Raw genomic sequence first — 19,609 nt, 5'->3', positions numbered from 1 at the left:
GTACTTTGTTCAATACAACGTCTTTAAACACTTTGTGGGGATGTCTGCATCGTGGCTGTATAAGATACCCCCTGCCGTGTCCCCCCACTCAACAACGGTTTAGCATCCATCCACGGACAGAGTGCCTTTGTGGGAACTGTGGGACCCAGCCCCACACACCAAGGAACTCAGGCAGAGCCTCGCCCACCCATGTGTCCAGTCATAGGCACACAGACTTTGGTCCCAGCCATGAAGCTTGCAGTGGCCCATAAAGTGTCTCTACCCCCTCTTGGCCACAGTCTGGGAGACCCTGGGAAACACCATCTTAGACAATCCCCCCCCCCAGGAAAGAGCTTTTGTGGGAGTCCAGATTTCCAGCAAATTCCAGCACATCGTTAGAACAAAAAAAATATGAGTTTGGATGCACTGGAGAGAGTAAGAGGAACAGTGTGACTTTACCCATGTCATCCCTCCCCCAAGGCCCTACCACTTAGTGTCGTGAGAGAGATTCTCAGGCCATGATTTCTCCCGCAGGGGAAAGTGAGAGCGTGGGAGCGAGCACCTGACTTGCCCAGCTGTGTGAGATGCTGCCAAAGATACATACTAGGGTCTCTCTAGCCCCTTCCAGAGTGTGGGCCATGAGTACTGGGGACAGGAAGAGCTAGAGAGCAGCACATAGAACTCTCAGGGGCAAGAAAAGGACCCCAACACTACCAACTGCCTTGTGAACTCCCATCAAAAAGCCTGCACGTGGGCCACTAGGAACACTTTGCCCACAGATCCCACAACTGGCCTGCTGGCACCCCCAGCACTCCAGGCACCTCACCCCAGACACTCTTGCACTGCGACCAGCTCCCTGTGTGCACTCGCAATGGCAGTGAGGGTGAGCTTCGGCAAACCAGTGAGTGAGCGTGCACAAATAATGGACCCAAATCCGCGGGTCAGGAAGAGACCACCAACTTGAGTTTTAGCACCACCTTGGGAAACAAAAGGGAGGCTGTCAGCACTCAACCTAGTTAATCTTGGGGTGGAGGGAAGTCATACAAGCTGAAGAATCAGCCACAAGAGGGAGCAAGAAATGTGGAGGAGGCACATCTGTGGAAGGTCTGAGGTCGCCCCAGAACCCCTAGCGGGGCTGACGGAAGGTGTTTCTCTCCCAAAGGCAGTTAGCAACGTCCAGAGGAGTGGATGTCAACTTCAGATGCGAACACAGCAGCGCCAGCCAGCAAGGAGCATATAAAGTCGAAGAAGCATGCTGCCACCACAGGATAAGAACCTTCGCACAAACACCCCCAGAGACCTGGATATCTGTGATTTGTCCGGTAGTTCAAAAGAGCTGTTTTAAGGAGTGAGCTAGAAGAAAATAAGCAAACGACCACAACAAAAAAGACAATTCAACAAAATCAGGGAGGCAATATATGAACAAAATGAAAAGCTTAGCAAAGATGGAAATAAAAAAAAATTAAAAAAAGAACCAAACAAAAATTCTGGAGCTGAAGAACACAGTGAATGAAATGACAGGTGCAATGGAGAGCTCCCACAGCAGAATGGGTGCAGCAGAAGAAAACCTGTGAACTGAGGACAGGAACTTGGATGTCATCCAGTCAGAGGAGGACAAAGGAGAGAGGACCAGAGAGTCAAGAAAGCCCAGGTGATCTGTGGGATACCAATGAAAGAAACAGTCTGTGATTTATTGGCGGTCCAGAGGAGGAGAGTGGGAGAAAGCAGCAGAAAGTTTATTTAAAAGAAATAATGGCTGAGAACTTCCAAAATCAGGGGAGAGATTTGGACATCCTAGTTCCTGAAGCTCATGGGTCGGTCACCAAACAAACTCAACTTGAAGAGTTCCTTTCCAAGACACGTTATACTAAAACTGCCAAAAATCAAGGTCAACGAGGGAATCTTAAAAGCAGCAAGAGGAAAGAGGCTTGTAAGTCACAAGCTATCCCCATTCAGCCATCAGCAGGCTTCTTGGCAGGGGCCTTACAGGCCAGGACTGAGCAGCACGGTGCAGCCAGAGGGAGACCTGCTGACCTAGAATCCCCCACCTGGCAAAGCCGTCCTTCAGAAACGAAGGAGAGATAAAGACTTCCTCAGACAGACAAACGCTGAGGGAGGTCATCCCCACTGGACTTGCTCTGCAAGAAACACGGAAAGGAGTTCTCCCAGCTGACATGGAAGGACAGTCACCAGTGACGTGGACACATGGAAAACATACAACAGACGGTAAGGGTGCAGGTAGATTCTGGACCCTCTAATACCCTAATGTGTATTGACCACTCACCTCCGCGTGAAGGTTAAAGGACAATAGAATCCAAAACAACTGCAGCTCCGATCATTTGTGTATGAAGAGAGAGAACACAAAGCCCTAAACTGTGACAGCAAAAACATCAAGGGAAGGGCGTGAAGAGGTAGACTGTTTGAATGCGGTCAAGTTCAGTTGTAATCAGCGTAAAACTGTTATATCTATGAGGTGGCTTACGTGAGCCTCGTGGTAACCACAAAGCAAAAACCTACAGTAGATTCACAAAGGACAAAGAGCAGGGAATCAGAGCCTACGACTGTGGAAATCAGCACTCCACAAAGGAAGGCAACAAGAGAAGAGAATGTCCAGGACGTTCCTAGATAGATAGATATAGATATACGGATGTTGATATTGACATATATTGATATATAGAGATAGATACTTGATATTCACAAACAGGAATATATTCAATATATATTGAATATATACTTGATATATACCAAGTCATTACACTGTATACCTTAAACTTACACAACATTATATATATATCAATTATACTTCAATAGAGCTGGAGAAAAAAGAATTTCCTTAAAAAAATAAAGTCACTAGTATTTTTCCATCTGATGTGGTTTTGACATGTTGTAGATGGAGTTACATTTTCCCCCCAAAAGATAAGCTGAAATCCTAACCCCTGGTACTTGAAATGTGACCTTATTTGGAGATAGTCTTTACAGAGGATTTCAAGTTTAAATGATGTCATCAGAGCGGGCCCTAATCCAGTATGACTTGTGTCTTTATAAAAGGGGGAAATTGAGACACAGAGAAAGCCACGCACAGAAGACAGACACACAAAGAGAAGCTGTAGGAAGACAGGCAGAAAGCAGGGAATGCCAGGGATTGCTGGCCACCCCAGGAGCTCAGAAGAGGCAGGGAAGGAGTCTGGCCAGGGTCTCAGAACTGTGAGACCATACCTTCCCGTTGTCTTAAGCCAGCCAGGTTGAGGTCCTTTGTTATCGTAGCTCTAACAAACTAATTCAACACACATTTGTACTGGAGGACAGTGCTAGGCTAACAACTCAGTCTTCACTCCATGCCGGCACCCAGCTCTTCCCCCTACTTGGTGGTGACATGTGGCCATTAGAAGGTAGGCGAGGCTCCAGTAATGGCCCACTTGGTGCGGCGGGAGAAACAGGAAGGCATAGAGCTGGGTTATGTATGCAAGATTCATATACACAGGATCTTATAGGACAAATCTATTTATCATTTCAGTACATGGGAAGGTAGAATTTCTAGTAGTATTGGAATCTATATCTTTTCCATCAAAAAGTGGGCATCTAAAAACACCATATAACTTTGGGGCAACAAATAAAATAAACCACTTATGGCTTTTTTACTCATTAAAATGCATTATGAAATATTTCATACATATCAAAAATATACAAGGGCAGACCCTCCTGTGCCCACAGCACACTGTAAGAAGCAAACATTACTAAAAGAACACAAGTCCCAAGGCACCCTTCCACGTGGACCTCACTGGTCCCTCCGCCCCCTCTAGAGGCGGTCACTAATCTATTCTTCTGTATGGCTCATCCTTGTTAGAGAGTAGGAAACTTTATGTATTCTGGATACTGATTCATTATGATTTAAATAATTTCCCAGTTTGTGGCTTGTCTTTTTACTTTCTATAGTGCCTTTTGCTAAACACAATTTTCAATTTTAATGTAAATAGCTTGGAATGTCCTGCGCCATGGGAAGTATGGGTGTATGTTAACCCCAAATTCAAGAGAGGGTAGGCCTTGAGACATCTTTTTCCTCACCCAGTGCCCAGGCCGGGATAGACACATTTCCTGTGACTTTTCTTTGCAAGCAGGTGGCTTTGCCCACATCACCCTGTCACTGAGGGGCAGCTCTGTAAGGGCTTTCTCCTGTGCCTGCCAGCCCACTCCTAGTGCTCATGGCTCCAACATCCTCTTTATATCAGTTAAACAAAGACTTTAACTTACTGAGCTCAGCAAATGCTCCCAGGGCAATGGTGGCTTCTTGTGGTTTCTTGCTTGTGTGTTGGCCCCTGGGGACACATACTTCCTGTGGTCCAGGACATTCTAACAGATGAAAAAAATGATCACATTAGACCAAGATAGGCAGCACTGAGAAGAGCCTGATGGACACAAACACCGAGTCAACTCAGGAGGAATGCACACTCAACCCAGGACTTGGGAATTCCCACAGATAAGAGCCCAGAAATACGTGAGTTTCAAGTTTATCACAGCACAGCAATGATGGACAAGAGCTAGCAGAGACAACAGAGCACAGACCTGGATATGGGAGCAGAACCAATCATTCGAAATTATGCTTGTGATATTTTACCCAGCATTGTGAAATATTCTGTAGCCCAGAGGTTTTTCATAATATCCAGTGGCCAGATCCTCCCAGAGACAGAAGTCACTACATGTGTTTTAAAACATAGGTTAGAGGCACCTGGGTGGCTCAACCAGTTGAGCACCCGACTCTCAATTTCTGCTCAGGTCATGGTCTCAGGATCGTGGAATAGAGCCCCAAGTCAGGCTCCATGCTCAGCAGGGAGTCTACTTCCTCCTCCTCCCTCTCCCTCTCCCCCTCCCCCTGCATGCTCTCTCTCTCGCAAATAAATAAATCTTAAAAAAAAAACAAAACATAATTTAGGGGTGCCTAGGTGGCTCAGTCAGTTAAGTGTCTGACTCTGGATTTCAACTCAGGTCTTGATTTCAGGGTCATAAGTTCAAGCCTGGCGTTCGGCTCCATGCTGGGCATGGAGCCTACTTAAAAAATAAATACATTAAATATATATAATATAATAATAATAATATAATAATAAAACATAGCTTAGGGAATGCCTGGATGGCTCAGTCAGTGAAGTGTCTGCCTTCGGCTTAGGTCATGATCCCAGAGTCCTGGGATCAACTCCTGCATTGGGCTCCCTGCTCAGTGGGGAGCCTGCTTCTCCCTCTGCCTGCTGCTCCACTGCCTATACTCTCTCTCTCTGACATATAAATAAATAAAATCTTAAAAAAACAAAAAACACAGCTTAGCCATATCCAATTTCACTTTAACTTTCCTTATTTTGTCTTGACAAAAAAAAACTTTTAAATTTACTTTTCCTGTTTGCTGAGCTGTTTTTTCTTAAAGATTTTGTTTGTTTGTTTGTTTAAGAGAGAGAGAGCATGAGCAAGGGGAGAAGCAGAGGAGGTGGGAGAGAGAATCCAAAGCAGACTGCTTGTTGAGCATGGAGCCTGACTCAGGCCTCGACCCTCGATGGCAAGATCATGACCCAAGCAGAAACCAGGAGTTGGACGCTTAACCCACTGAGCCACCCAGGCACCCCCTGAGCTAACTACCTGTTTTTATTCTCTCTTATTAAAAAGAAAATTATCTTACTAAGAGTAAGGCATACTATATATGGTCATCCTAAACAGTATTTTAGGGGCACCTGGGTGGCTCAGTCAGTTAAGCACCCAACTCTTGGTTTCGGCTCAGATCATGATCTCAGTGATTGAGCCCTGAGTTGGGCTCTGTACTCAGCATGGAGTCTGCTTGAGAATCTCTCTCTCTCTCCCTCTGCCCTTCCCACTCATGCTCTCTAAATAAATAAATAAATAAATATATAAATAAATCTTTTAAACAACAATATTTTAAAACCAGTGTTATTGAAACCTTTGTAAAGAAACAAAAACAAAAAACCCCACTTCGTTTAAAACACGTAATTAAGTTGTATTAATTTACATAGAAAACTGGCATAATACATTTCCTTCAGGCTTGAAAGGAATGTATGTCTTAGACAAGAATGCAGAGCTAGGGCACGTGTGAGGATGGCAGAAACCTGAGTATTTTTATTTTCCTTTTTGGCCTAAACACCTTTGAGTTCAGGGTTTTGTCCAAGTGATACTCCATTTTCTACTTATCTTAAAAAGAAGTTTAATTTGCCTTCAGGAGACTGAAGGGGGATCTGGAGTAATTTACATAGACCTTTATGTGATTAATAAGGAAATACAGGTAAACATAAGTTTCTGAGGTTTTTGTCTAAAAACTGCTGAGTTAGTACTTGCTAGGCAAGGTAATGGGGGCAGGAGAAATCCAATCTAGTCTAGTTTTCTAGCTGATTAGAAAACACAATATAATCCCCTCTCCACAAAATACTCGTGAAAGCACGGACCCTCTCTCTGCTTCTTTGATTTTTCTGCAACAGCTTATATTTGCCTCTTGCACTTGGCCCTGTCCTTTCTATTCCCTTTGTCCTAATGTAGTGGAGGCCACCTCCACCGCCCTACCTGACTGCATTAGCTTCCTAGCAAGTCCTGCTCCCTCCAGGCTCAGACAGTGGTCTTCCACCTTGTTGCCATAGTTACCTTCACACACAATCATGCTGCTTCTTTGAAAACCGCCAACATGGCTCCCTCCACTCACCATGTCTCTTCTTCGCCAGGGCTCCCCTCAACCATATGTGCCCTCTCCTCAAGCCACTCTGGCAGGTGACCACACTGGTCCCAACGGGGTTGGCCTTTTCATTTTATGCTTGAGGAGGCTTCACAACACAAGCCTGAACTTTCAGCTGGAGACAAAAGAGTGAACTTGGTTTGAGTAAAGGATAATTCTGTTGGGGCACTGGGTGGCTCAGGGGGTTAAGCATCTGCCTTCCGCTCAGGTCATGATTCCAGGGGCCTCAGATGGAGTCCCGCACTGAGCCCCTCAATGGGGCTCCCTGCTCAGGGAGAGCTTGCTTCTCCCTCTCCCTCTGCCCCTTCCCCTGCTCGTTCTCTCTCTCTCACAAATAAATTTTTTTTAAAAAAAAGTAATTCTGTTATCAAGGTTTTCCCTTCTCCTGGAGAGACCAAAAACCCCTTTCTCATTATCATCCTAAGGCCTCAGGTTGTCCTTCTGCCTCCCTAGGTGACTGCTGGCAGGTCGCATTAAATTCACAGGGTTCCACAGTCCCCTTTGATAAGGGTCTGGGGTACCTATTTCTGCCCATTTATCTTGCCACCTGAATGAGTCTCCACTTAGTCCGGGTGGAGTCAGAGGTGTTGGGCACGTTCATCTTCTAGGAGGCACTGGACAAGGCAGGATTGGGGGCAAGGAGGTACGATCAACAACGGAACAAGGGGACCGGTAACTAACTACGCCTGCTCCGCTATCACACCTTACTTTGGGGGAAGTCTTTGCCCTGCAAGCCGTAAACATTCGGGTAAAATAAAGCTTGCATTCCTGACCTGCCTAGCTCCGGCACTGGTGCTGTCATGGGCTCAAAGGGTGCCCACGGTCCCGCCCGAGGTGGTCTGCAGGATGGGCAATGAACAGGGGTGACCACTGCTGACTGTGCTTATCGCAGGACCGGGTCCGACCTGACGCCGCCTCTTGGCGGCGGAGGGAGGCCGGGCGCTCCCTGAGGTCGGGACCTAAAGTGCCGCGGGGCCCCAAACAGACGACGCTGGGTTAGGGCCAGAGGTCTGAAAAGAGACACGGGCAGACGTCGCCCCCGCCCTGCAGGGACAATAACACCGCAAGACCACTGCGACCCTCACGCGCGCAGCCAGCCCGGAGATGGCTCGGGCGAGACAGCCCCGCCGGTGATTGGCAGCTCCCCTTGCGGGCGTGGCCTGAGGCGCCGGGCCGGGAGCTGGGAGGCAGCTGGAATGCGCTCGCAGGCCCCGGGACTCTGCCGCGCTCTGCCCCGCCCCCGTACCTGCCTGTGATTGGTGCCCTCGCCTCAGGGGGCGGGCCCTAGGCCGGTGGTGAGCGCGCCCCGGTGGCGTCATTCCGGATGCGACCTCTGGCCGGTCAGGTTTTCGTCCGGCCCTCCCCCGTGTCACTGTCATGGCGGCCTCGCTTCTGCTGCGGCAAGGACGGTCCGGGGCGCTGAAGGTAAAGGGGAGCCGGGCCGGCGGCGGGGAGCTCGTGTAGGGCCGGGACGAGGGGCACGGCCCTGACGGCCATCTCCGGCCGTCCTTTGGGCCGTTGACCCGCCTCCCGGGTGCCGGCGAGGGCGCCGGGCCGGAGCAAGTGGACGTGGGGCGGGCCTGGGGGGCCGGCGAGCGGGCACTGAGCCCGCCACAGCCCCTTGGCGGACCCCGATCACTCGAGGAGCCCCAGGCGTGCGGGGCCGGAGCCACGGGCAGGTGCGAGGGCTCCCAGATGTCAGAACCCTTAAGGACAGCGTCTTGATGACCTCTTGTTTAGCCAGGAGAGGAGAGGAGGGAACTTTCAGGTACCTGGTTCACCTGGTAACTTGCCGGGCAAGCACTGGGAAGTCAGCTTATGTTACCCCATCTGTGAAAAAAGGAAGGAAGAAGGGCTTTCTTTTTCCGTATAGAAAAAATGTAAGGCCACTTCACTGTATTTAAACTTTTAAAAGGTTTTTATTGCAAAAGCACTTAACTATTCATTGCAAGGTAGAGTATAGATGGGGGAGATCTGTTTGAGAGTGCAGCATTTAGTCCTTGAAATACCTGGTTCCAAAAGATTGTTCCACCTTTCGTGTGTACACATGGACATGTACTTGCAGTCATAAACATAGAAAACACATCTTTACCTTCACATATTTAGGAGAAGCACCTCTGTTCTATATCCAGCTTCTAGAAAAGTGTTCAGCACATAATAGCTGTTAGTAAATACATGCTAAATGAATTACCAGTTTATGTTTGCCACTTAATGATATAAACAGTTTGGAAGCAGTTATTATTCATCTATATCATTACTAACATCCATATAGTATTTCTTCTACTTAGCGTTCAAGTATAGGAAAACATGTTACAAAAAGAATCAGAGTATTTTGTAGGTTAATAGGTAATTGGGGACTACAAAAAAGTGTGCATAGGAGAAGCTCTGTTTTGACTTTTCTTGGAGTTTCATAGTTAATAGTGACTGTCCTGTGGAGTTTTTTCTTGCAGCTTTTTTTGTATTTTCCAAAATTTCTGTAATACACATATGTTATGGAAATTATAATAACTATGAGACATATACCATATGAATGCTTACATATATTTCTATGTTGTAACAGCTTCTAAATGGTCTTACGCTAAAATGTCTATTTGTTAATTCTTCTGTCAGGCTATGCTCCTAGAAGCACGAGTGTTTCGAGGACTTGCTTCCACAGTTTCTCTCTCTGCAGAATCAGGGAAGAGTGAAAAGGGGCTGCCACCGAATTCCAAGAGGCAAAGTCCACCAAAAAGTAAGATTTTTAATGACAGTCATAAGGGAAAGAGAATGCAAAATAAATAAATAAGTCTGCTTTCCAAGCATGAAAAGTTTTACTAACTACATAACTTGATTCTTCATTCCAGCAGTTTCCAGATTATAATCAGACATAAGATCTGTGATGGATTTTAGACCAAACACATCAGTCATGTAATAGTCTTTGACTCAGTGTTTAGCCCTGAACCAGTTCTGCCTGTGTTTTCTAAGTGCCATACTCTAACACACAGCAAGGGGATGCAGAGTGCAAAGGCTGGGGAATTCAGATGGCCCAAGTACAGATCCCACACTCCCATGGTAGCTCTGAACCCCACCTTGCTTTTCTTCCCCCAGTTGTGGCTTTTCTCAGTGTCCCTGAAACTCAGATGTGGCTCCCCAGGCTTTGGTTGGCCGTGGTCCAGGGTTGCAGGCATCCTTTTATGACGGTGGACAGGGAGTTAAGGGCAAGCTCCATTTTCCGTTACAACTTACTTTGATGAAGCTTGATGTCTGATCTGTGTCCAGCTCTTTCCATAGTCATTTTGACTGTTATTGCTGGTTTTTACTTATTTTTTCCTCCCGAATACCAATGTAACATATCCTCATGAAAGGAAAATAGAAAATGCAACAGTATATTGTACATACTTCTGTTATGGGCATTTTATTTTCTACTCCCTGTTCATTACTAGTAACTGATTACAGGAGCACCTGGCTGGCTCAGTCAGTGGAGTGTGCGACTCTCTATCTCCAGTTTGTGAGTTTGAGCCCCACTTTGGGTGTAGAGATTACTTAAAATCTTAAAAAAATAGAAAAGTGAAAAATGTGTATTATAGTCTCTGCAAACCTTTATATGTGGTTTAGAATGATAATTCAAGTTTGTCTTATTTTCATCATTTACCATTTCCTCAGTTTGAATATTTCAAAGTGTTTAGATATTTTTGGTTTTGTCCCTCCTTGATGTGCACATAAAACCACTGGTAGCATTTAAAATATAGGCCCATTGTTGAGTGTGCTAGCCCCCAACTGCCTTTCATGCCCTGTGGATGTCGGCAGAGGAAACACCCCTTCCTGAGGCAGCTCATTGCCTGGAGGCCTGAATTCAGCTCAGGCGAATTCTGTTTAACTCAGTCCAGTTTTAAATCCAGTGTTCTTTTTTTTTTTTTTCTTTTTAACAAAACCACAGTGCCATGATCACTCCTAAAAAACGTTTACAGCCAGAATGTCAGTTCAATTCTGCATTATGCCTGGCACATTTTTGACATTCTTTCAATGTTTACTGATGACTAGTTGCATCTCATTACTAATGTTATTGCTGCCTTTGGTGAATTTTAGTCTTGTATCTGCACTCCCATGTCCTAGGTTTATGACACTGAACTAATGGATATGTGAGTGGAATAGGGTGCTGGGTCATGGGACAGTTTTGGGTACAGTATGAGAAGGGAGCACTGAGCTGGGAGTTAGGCTTGGGCCTGTGTCGTTTCCGCCCCTGGACACAGCACCTCCCTGCCCAAGCGGGGCCAGCCCGAGATGCACACGCGTGCTGTGTCCATCATAGAGTGCTTCCAGGTGGGAAGACAGGATGCAGAACCACACTGTCTCTGATGCACATTACATTTCTGTCCCATAATTTAAAAATAATTTTAGTCCGTGTGTGAAGAAAAGGAAAGACTGCTTCTAAATTGACGTGTGCAAGTCTCCGTTTCTGCCTAAAGTATCAGTACTTGTCAGACGGGTCGAGTGTCAGATGCACAAATGCTTTTTGCCTGCTGGTGGCGCATTGCCAGCTTCAACCCCTGTCCACTCACAGTGGCTTTGGAAGCTCTAACAGAAGTTGCCTGGGCCCATGCAGACTGGGCCCTAAGCACTCACCCTTGGGGTCACATCTCTAGTCAAAGGGTCCGCCTCAGAGGCAGGACCCCAGGGTTACAGAATGCCTTCTGCCTCATCCCTCTGGAGCTCCAGCTTCTGGTAGCACATGCTTCCTTCCTGAGGGAGGCCACCAGCGCAGGTATCAGAGTCCACGTATCAGTCCTTGTAGGTCCCCCTCCCACAGAACTGCCCGGCTCCCGGCTTTGATGTTCCTTTGAATCCAGGCACTAGGCTGAGTTTTGCCACAGTCAATATTAAATCATTGACTGAATAACTCCTGCGTCGCTTTTTAAAGAATCTGTCAGGAAGCCAAAGTTAATGATCCATTTCAAGTCCTTACTTCAGTTTGAAAAGTGAGGAATCTCTGAAAACAGGGATTTGTGCTATTTAATCCCAACCAGCAGTGCCAGACACTGTTGCAAGCACTCCGTGTAGTCTCTGTCTGGTCCTCACAACCCCGTGTGTAGGTACCATAGTATCCCTGCAATATGGATGAGAAAGGGGACGAGGGAAGAGATCCGTGAGCTGCCCAAGGTCACATATACGTCAGTAGCGGAGCCAGACATGAACCAGGCAGTAAGGCCCCACCGTCTGTATTTTTAATCCCTGTGCTGTCTTGCCTCTGAAAAAAAATCTCGATTCTCATGTATTCATGAAAAAAAAAATACTTTATAGTCTTATACATGTAAAAAAAGGTTTTAATTAGCATATAAAATCTAAGTAACTCTATTCTTTCATGTGGTCGAGATGTGTGTTTGTTTTTGATTGTGCTTCGTTTCCAAGATTAGTTTTGTGACCCAGTGACAAGATACGGGAGAATTCTAAGGTGACTAATCCATTTCAAACACCAAGAGTTATTTTTGCCTTCAATAGGGAACCACTAGGGGTGCCCGGCTGGCTCAGTCGGTGGAGCACATGACTCTTGATCTCGGGGTTGTAAGTTCAAGCCCCATGTTAGGTGTAGAGATTACTTAAAAATAAAATCTTTAAAAAAAAAAAAAAGCTTTGATAGGGAGACCACTAAAAACTTGAAGGTCATGCCCTCACTTTTCAACTGAGCAGAACAGAGATTCAGGAAATCTAAGTTCTGTTTTGAGAGGCGATAGAGAAGCAGTAGGACTTCTTTTGGTGCTGTTACTAGAGTTTTAGGCCTTTATCGTGTGTAGGTCATTTATATGGTCTCTGACAGAGTAGAAACAGTCCACAAAAGTCCCCAGCTTGTGCTGTGAGACGTGCCTCCACGGCTAGACTTATTTATGTAGTGCTGTGCTTTCATGTTTTTCAAGGTCACCATCAAACTAAAACACAGAGTGTATGGGCATCCTGCCTCTAGACAGAAGTAAGAGACTTGATGAAAACAAACTAGTAGGGTCATAAAGTGAGAGGCGTTGTTCCTCTACACGAGCGGGCTGTTTTTCGGGTGACATCATTCTGCCTGTAGGGTTGAGTGCAGACTCTGGAACAGCAGTTACTAGTGGCAGCTCCAGATTATTGTGGCAACTTCCTTCTGAGTCACAAGAGGACACTGGGCCTGTGCTGCAGTGCGTCAGAAATCGGCTTCATTAAAAAGCAAAATGCAGGGGCGCCTGGGTGGCTCAGTCATTAAGCGTCTGCCTTCAGCTCAGGGCGTGATCCCGGCGTTCTGGGATCGAGCCCCACATCGGGCTCCTCCGCTGGAAGCCTGCTTCTTCCTCTCCCACTCCCCCTGCTTGTGCTCCCTCTCTCGCTCGCTGTCTCTATCTCTGTCAGATAAATAAAAACTCTTTAAAAAAATAATAAAATAAAATAAAAAGCAAAATGCAGGTGTGCCTGGGTGGCTCAGTCGGTGAAGCATCTGCCTTTGGCTCAGGTCATGATCTCGGGGTCCTGGGATCGTGCCCCGCATCAGGCTCCCCGCTCAGCGGGAAGTCTGCTTCTCCCTCTCCCTCTGCCCCCCGCCCCCAGTTCATGATCTCTTGCTCTCTCTCTCTCTCAAATAAGTAAAATATATTTTTTTAAAAAGCAAAATGCATTACTATAGTCTATTAGCCTATCTGTGGAATTCTTCCAGTAATTTAGCATGAATAAAAAAAACCTTAAAACGTTCTTTTTTTTTTTTTTTTTTTTTAAAGATTTTATTTATTTATTTGACAGAGAGAGACAGCCAGCGAGAGAGGGAACACAAGCAGGGGGAGTGGGAGAGGAAGAAGCAGGCTCCCAGTGGAGGAGCCTGCTGTGGGGCTCGAACCCAGAACGCCGGGATCACACCCTGAGCCGAAGGCAGATGCTCAACCACTGCGCTACGCAGGCGCCCCGAAACCTTAAAACATTCTTATTTCATATAATAGAAATTTCGTTTTCAAACAATTTCTAAATGATATCACTGTTGATCCCATTTGAAATTTTCTTTCCATTTTCAGTCGGTGATAACCCAACCTATAATGTAATTTTGATAACTTATTTGCAGTTTTTTAAATCTCCACAACATATTTGGGAAGATTCAGGCATTGTAATTTTTCTATTCAAAGCAGCCTAAGATTCACCTTAGTTTAACTTAATTTTCCATACTTGGAAAATTCAGGCTCCACGTAAACATGGATGAATGATACAGGTGAGCAGGCTAGCAGGGTGTGGGGCCACTAGAAGTTTCTGAGTTGATTCAGGTACAGTTTAGAGAGAGAAAGAGAGAGTTCAAGTGCGTATATACTCCTTTGCCTCATTTTTATGCTTAACGTGATCCTGGAGCTCTGTGGGAGTTCTGAGAGTTCGCTGCCATCAGCACCTGCTTGGCATTCAGAGTGCAGATTCTGGGCTGGCACGTGGCCACAGTGTCACACCGGCCATGGAGGAGGTGGTGCTGGGGGGGGGGGGGGGGGAGGTGGGGAAGGGAGAGGTGGTACGTAGGTGTGAACAGTCACCCTATGCTTGGGCTGTGCCGTTATGCCCTTTCACACTGCCCGTTTTCCTCTCTGTGGCCCATTTCTGATTTGTGGTTATTCCCCTGTTTTCTGTGATCATTTCCTGTCATTCTGTCACACGTAGGTCCCTGAGCTCAGAAACAGTGAGAACCCATTGTGGATACTGGTAAGACAGTAAAGTAAGGAATACATTTTTTCCACTTGGAAGAAGTAGGATTGAGATCTCTTCAGTATAAAATAGACTCCCACACTTGAAAATAAAGACTCTGAATTTGGACTTTGCTCATCTGTAATATATTTTTAAGTTTTGCTTTAGATTTGGGAAGTAGAAAACTTAGAAAAACTTGTCATATTTTTCTTCAGATCTACGTGGTTAGAAAAGATTTAGCACCTGAGAAAATTGAATGAAGTTGGTTCTAATCAATGTACTATGCAATTTTATTTTTTTAATGATTGACTCTACAAAATGCAAGGGTTTTACATTAGCGCTTTTTTTTTTTTTTCCGTTTTAAAACCTGTTGTTTCCAATGATGTACACATCAAGTTATTTTAGACTTTTTTGGTCGTGTAATACTTTTCTCTGGCTGAAGAAGTCCCCAGATGACTTGTGATTTTGAAGGACTTCTCTTCCCCATGGGGCACGTTCATTTGAATGACGTTCTCCCCACCCCGTGACCCCCCCCCACCGCTCACACGCACGCATGCGCACACCCAAATGCAAACCAGGCTCTTGTCCCTGTTCTGCTCTGCTGTTTTGTTCAGAAAGTTCAGGCTCATCCGGTGTGGCTGACTTTCTTAATATTTGAGAAACATCAGTTTTTTTAAAGATTTAAGAAGTTACACATTTCTAAAACCTGCAGTAATTTGGAAATATCTTTATAGCTTAACTATTTGAAATTTGGATGAAATCGTTTAAAAATCATCATTAAAGAAGCTATCATTGTGAAAAGTGGAGACAAGTTTGTTACTTCTGTTGGTAAAAATCCGTGTTTTTAAATTTCTCAGCTGCAAAGAAAAACATATACATTTCTTACTGTTCTCTGTCATGTGGCTTGGCTTTGACCTAAGAGTGCGTTCCCGTGGAACATTTCTTAGGATGATTACATTGAAGATATTATAATAACGAGTTGTTAGTAATGAAATGTCTGTGACTTACTGATGAATTTAGGTTGTTGTACAAAATATTGAAAATAATATTCCTCTTTATGCCATTTCCTAGATGTAGTGGAACCAAAGGAGAGGGGCAAGCTACTAGCCACCCCAACAGCAGCTGAATTGTCTAAAAACTTGTCTTCACCCAGTTCTTGCCCATCAGTTGTGAATCAGGGCGGGATGGTAGCTAGCCCTCGCCCCAATCCCGATGATAGCATGCTATTCACAGATGAAGGGGTTCCAGAGTTTTTGTCAAGAAAGACTTTGGTAGAGTTTCCTCAAAAAGTTCTGCCTCCATTCAGAAAACAGGGTTCAAATTCAAAAGCTCTTCAGGAGAACAGGGGAGGGACAGATGATTCATCATCCTCTTCATCTGGCTCCTCCGACTCATCGTCCTCTTCGTCTGGCTCCTCCGACTCAGAGTCTGACGAGGAGGGTAGCAGCTCCAAGGTTGATACTCAGATGACGAGCAGGGGCAAAGGAGGACTTCCAAAACCGCAGGCCTCCCAGTCCCTTGAAAACAGAGCCCCCAAAATTGCAGCATCAGCCAAAGAGAAGACCCGGTCCCAGCAGGGACAGCCAGACCTCAGCCCTCCAGAGAGGCCCCGTCAGGCAAAGAAGAAAGGGCCCACTGGGAAGCTGTTAGAGCACAGAAAAGACGCTAAACCAAAAACCGCAACGCCCGAGTTACAAGCAGAGAAAGAGTTTATGAAGCAAAACGTAAAGGAAAAACAAATGGAGAAAATATTTAGATCAAGTGAAAAAGATAGAGAAAGTCAAAAGCCACTTGAAGTTAAAAAAGTCTTACCTGACCGTACAAAGTCAGGATTGTCTACACAGCCAGCTGGCAGCCCTGCGCCCGTGCAGTTGTCAGAAGGAACCAGAACAGCAGGAGGGCTACAGGCACCTCCTGAGACTGGAGAAAGGCGTTTGGAAAACCAAGTATTGGAACGTGATGGGGAGGTGGCGTTTCCCCCCATCGACAAGGAAAGTTCGGGAAAGCAGGTAACGGGAGGGATCCTGAAGGCTGAAGAGGAGAGTTTGGAAGACCAGGTACCAGTACAACATCTGAAACCAGTTCCTGTTCCTACGGAAGGCGTTTTCGAGGAAAAGACCGCAAGCCTGGAGCTTGAGGGAAAGGACGGGATGGCTGGAGAGCCGGCGCCTCGCCCGGAAGAGCGGGACGACACACAGGGTATACCTTGACTTGTGCTCTCCTGAGAACCTCCTTTCCTGTGCGGGGGGCGGGCCGCCGAAGGCCCACGCGGTGTGAGGAATTGTTCCCGTTAGTCAGCCCCTGTGGTAGAAGTTGGCCCGCTCCGCGGTCTCAGATGAGAGAGGACTGTGCACGCTTAGCACGACCCCTGGGGCGCTTTCCTTTCCTCTGCAGTGGAAGCGTGTGCGCCGGGCGCTCCCCGCCGTCCTGCAGCCTGGGCCATTTCCCACCCACCCCCACCCCCCGCAGTTTAACGCCCTCTCCCTTAACTTTGGAGGCCGTCCTCGGGTCCCTTTCGTCAACTTGCAGAGCTTCTTCTCAGCGGAAGGGGTCCTGGGTGACTCGCATGGGCCGGGCTCGCCCTGCTGGGAGGGTCTTCAGGGCAGCTGCCCAGAGCGCTGCCTTTACATTCCTTAGGCCTGCAGGGCGGTCCACGGGTTAGGAATTAGAGCAGTAAGTGACACAGGGGCAGCCCAGAGCAGCTTCCACCTTCCCAGTAGATGACGTTTCCTTCTCTGACTTACCCAGAAAACACAGTGGGCTGCTTTGTTTCTCTGTACTGAATTTTTAGGAAGGGTTATTTTGCTGTCATAAATGTTTAGTATTGTATTCCTTTTATGCTACCGTCTGGCGGTGCACTGATGTTTATAGAGGGCGTGTGCTGTCGGTGGGTCACAGCAAGGCAGTGGGGAGGGCTCCTGTTTCCCTGGCTCCGCAGAGTGTCTGTAAAAGGCATTACTAACTAACCCGGCCCCTTCCTGTTTGCTCTGTAGTCTTCCTAAAGCCTGCCCCTTGCCTGATGTCCATTATGTGGTCATTGTTGTTATTGGTTGTGTTATGTGGACAGAATTTATGTGTTTTCTTCCCTCCGTTCTCTCCCTCTTCCATTAATAAGTGAAATGCCGGTGCTTGCCAGACTGGTCAAGACATGGAACCGCATTTCCTGATCCTACTGCTTCAGTCATTCTGCTGTAAATTGGAGAGGAGCACCCAAACCTTTAGGATGATGACAGGGTTTTCTTTCACATTGCAAACCATTTTGAAAACAATTTGCTTCTAATTTTTCACGGACGTGTTCTTCTCCCACATTCCTTACACCCTTCGGAGGCTAAGGCCGCCACCGCCCCGGAGCACAGCCTACTTGCAGGTGTCCCTGAGCAGTCTTCCTGCTCCCACCACCTGGCCCCTTGGCCTCTGGCGGGATTGACTTGCGTTCGAATTTCCTGAACCCACATTTCCCTTCAGGTGACACCATCCCTGTATCTGCTCTGAAGATGTCCCTGCGCCACGTCAGGAGTCTCCACTCCTTGAGATTGGAAAGATGTCCGCTCTGAGTAAAACATTGTTTTTGTTTCATACAACCAAACACATGAAAACAAAGCTTTTGATATGAATTCAAATAGGGAAACTAGTTAGGTTCTTTTCCGTGCAGCCCGAGGAGAAGTGGGGAGAGCCCCAGGAGCAGGAGTTAGGATCAGCAGGCCCGTCACCCAGCCCTCCGCCCGCCACTCCCGCAAGCCGCACCGCGAGCCCTCACTGCCTGGCCCGGGGGGGGCCGCCTTTCTTTTGCTTCAGCCACACTGTCAATCTAGCTGTGTGATTACCAAACATTCTTTTCCATGCAAGGAAATGAAATCTAGTGTGTGTATTTTAGTCTGAATCTAAAGTATACCAACAACTTTTTCAGAAAAAGTTGGAGACTATATACCTCATTTCCATTTCCCTTAAGTTTGTTGTTATTAAAGCAGCGTCTAATTTTCTTGTATCTGGAGACTTAGCAGGCTCACTTAAGCTTCTGCTTTTGAAAATTTTTTTTTTGTAAATGGTTTATTTCTATTTTAAGACAATTTCTAATAGATCTGGGGTTTTTTTCCTCCATCTTTAAGTGGCCTGAAAGTCCCTCCAAAACTGTAGGCATTTTCACAGTTCTGCAAAGTACAGGACCTAGGAGCTTATGAAGTAAGGTGTTAGGACACATCGTAACAACCATCCCAGTGCTCCCATTGTTAAGGCTGGTGTTTTAGAATACATTTTCAGCTGATTCCTTTATTTTGCTTCTGAAGTCCTGTTGCTTTCACGGGCTTTTCTTTTCTAATTAGACAGTTTATTTCAGGTAGGGTGTGTGAGGAATGCTGGGTGCACGGGTGTCTGAGCTGAGCCCCGTGGAGACACTTCCTGTCCATGTTCTCACAGGCCTCCTTGCTTTCCCCCCACAGAGCCCGTGCAAGCCGCCGGCGTGGCCGAGCCGTTCGATAACAGCACGTACAGGAACCTCCAGCACCATGAGTACACCCCGTACACCTTCTTAGACCTCAACCTGGACCTGTCCAAGTTCAGGATGCCTCAGCCGTCTTCAGGACGGGAGTCACCTCGCCACTGAGCGCTCCCTTGAGAAAGTAAACCTTCTGGGGTCTGGCTGCAGGAATAAAGTCTGCTCCAGTCACGAGGCCTGACGCGTGTAATTGGTGTCCCTTTTACAGTGAACGGAGAATTAGTTGCGCTGCTCTGTTAATCAGCATGCATTTAGAAACATCTGTACAGGGGCGCCTGGGTGGCACAGTGGTTAAGCGTCTGCCTTCGGCTCAGGACATGATCCCGGCGCTGTGGGATCGAGCCCCACATCAGGCTCCTCTGCTATGAGCCTGCTTCTTCCTCTCCCACTCCCCCTGCTTATGTTCCTCTCTTGCTGGCTGTCTCTATCTCTGTCGAATAAATAAATAAAATCTTTAAAAAAAAAAAAAAAGAAACATCTGTACACAAGGGATTTTTCTCCCATGATCCATAACCTCCGAACTGTATGCATTTTCCATCACTGTGATCCCACCATGTCGAGTCCCCAGTCAGGTTAACGTTAGTCGGCTTCACCAGCTAGGTGTTGACAAATGTAATGATAACTTCTAATTTGGTAGACCTTGTTCTTAATAAAGCAAAAACAGGAGTTTTACTAACTTTACTGCAAAGGAATTGAACATTAAATTATAGCACTTCATTATTAGAGAAGGAACAGAATCCTTTTGTTCACCTGAATTAAGTATTAGGTGTAAACTC

General features: G+C 46.6%; 2 protein-coding genes across 3 annotated transcripts in view; one reads left to right on the top strand and one right to left on the bottom strand.

The window, feature by feature from the left end:
* Positions 1 to 7,827, bottom strand: part of WDR4 (WD repeat domain 4) — a 32,241-nt gene extending 24,414 nt beyond the window's left edge. The window contains exons 1-3 of the mRNA XM_008710193.2: positions 7,468 to 7,827; positions 6,665 to 6,809; positions 4,228 to 4,326 (exon numbers count right to left, since the gene is read on the bottom strand). The gene's annotated coding sequence lies outside the window, so the exon portion shown is untranslated. The remainder of the gene's footprint in view (positions 1 to 4,227; positions 4,327 to 6,664; positions 6,810 to 7,467) is intronic.
* A 135-nt stretch (positions 7,828 to 7,962) lies between these two features.
* NDUFV3 (NADH:ubiquinone oxidoreductase subunit V3) lies at positions 7,963 to 19,004 on the top strand. 2 transcript variants are annotated; one of them, XM_040621872.1, is made up of 4 exons: positions 7,963 to 8,119; positions 9,305 to 9,425; positions 15,413 to 16,540; positions 18,778 to 19,004. In XM_040621872.1, exons 1-4 carry the CDS (start codon positions 8,072 to 8,074, stop codon positions 18,939 to 18,941), a joined length of 1,461 nt encoding a protein of 486 aa, XP_040477806.1. In that variant the 5' UTR covers positions 7,963 to 8,071; the 3' UTR covers positions 18,942 to 19,004. The 2 variants fall into 2 exon arrangements, with proteins under 2 accessions (XP_040477806.1, XP_040477807.1); XM_040621873.1 differs by lacking the exon at positions 15,413 to 16,540 and having other exon boundaries at positions 7,964 to 8,119.
* Positions 19,005 to 19,609: the final 605 nt, after the last annotated feature.

The sequence above is a fragment of the Ursus maritimus genome, unplaced genomic scaffold (assembly GCF_017311325.1).
Source record: "Ursus maritimus isolate PB19 unplaced genomic scaffold, ASM1731132v1 scaffold_4, whole genome shotgun sequence".
NCBI lineage: Eukaryota > Metazoa > Chordata > Mammalia > Carnivora > Ursidae > Ursus > Ursus maritimus.
The sequence above is the reverse complement of the archived record's forward strand: the minus strand, read 5'-3'. Positions and strand labels throughout refer to the sequence as shown.

Coding starts and splice junctions, on each gene's coding strand:
- NDUFV3 (XM_040621872.1), top strand. CDS start 8,072: ATGGCGGCCTCGCTTCTGCTGCGGCAAGGACGGTCCGGGGCGCTGAAG. Junction 8,120..9,304: donor GACGGTCCGGGGCGCTGAAG/GTAAAGGGGAGC, acceptor TTCTTCTGTCAG/GCTATGCTCCTAGAAGCACG. Junction 16,541..18,777: donor AGAGCGGGACGACACACAGG/GTATACCTTGAC, acceptor TTCCCCCCACAG/AGCCCGTGCAAGCCGCCGGC.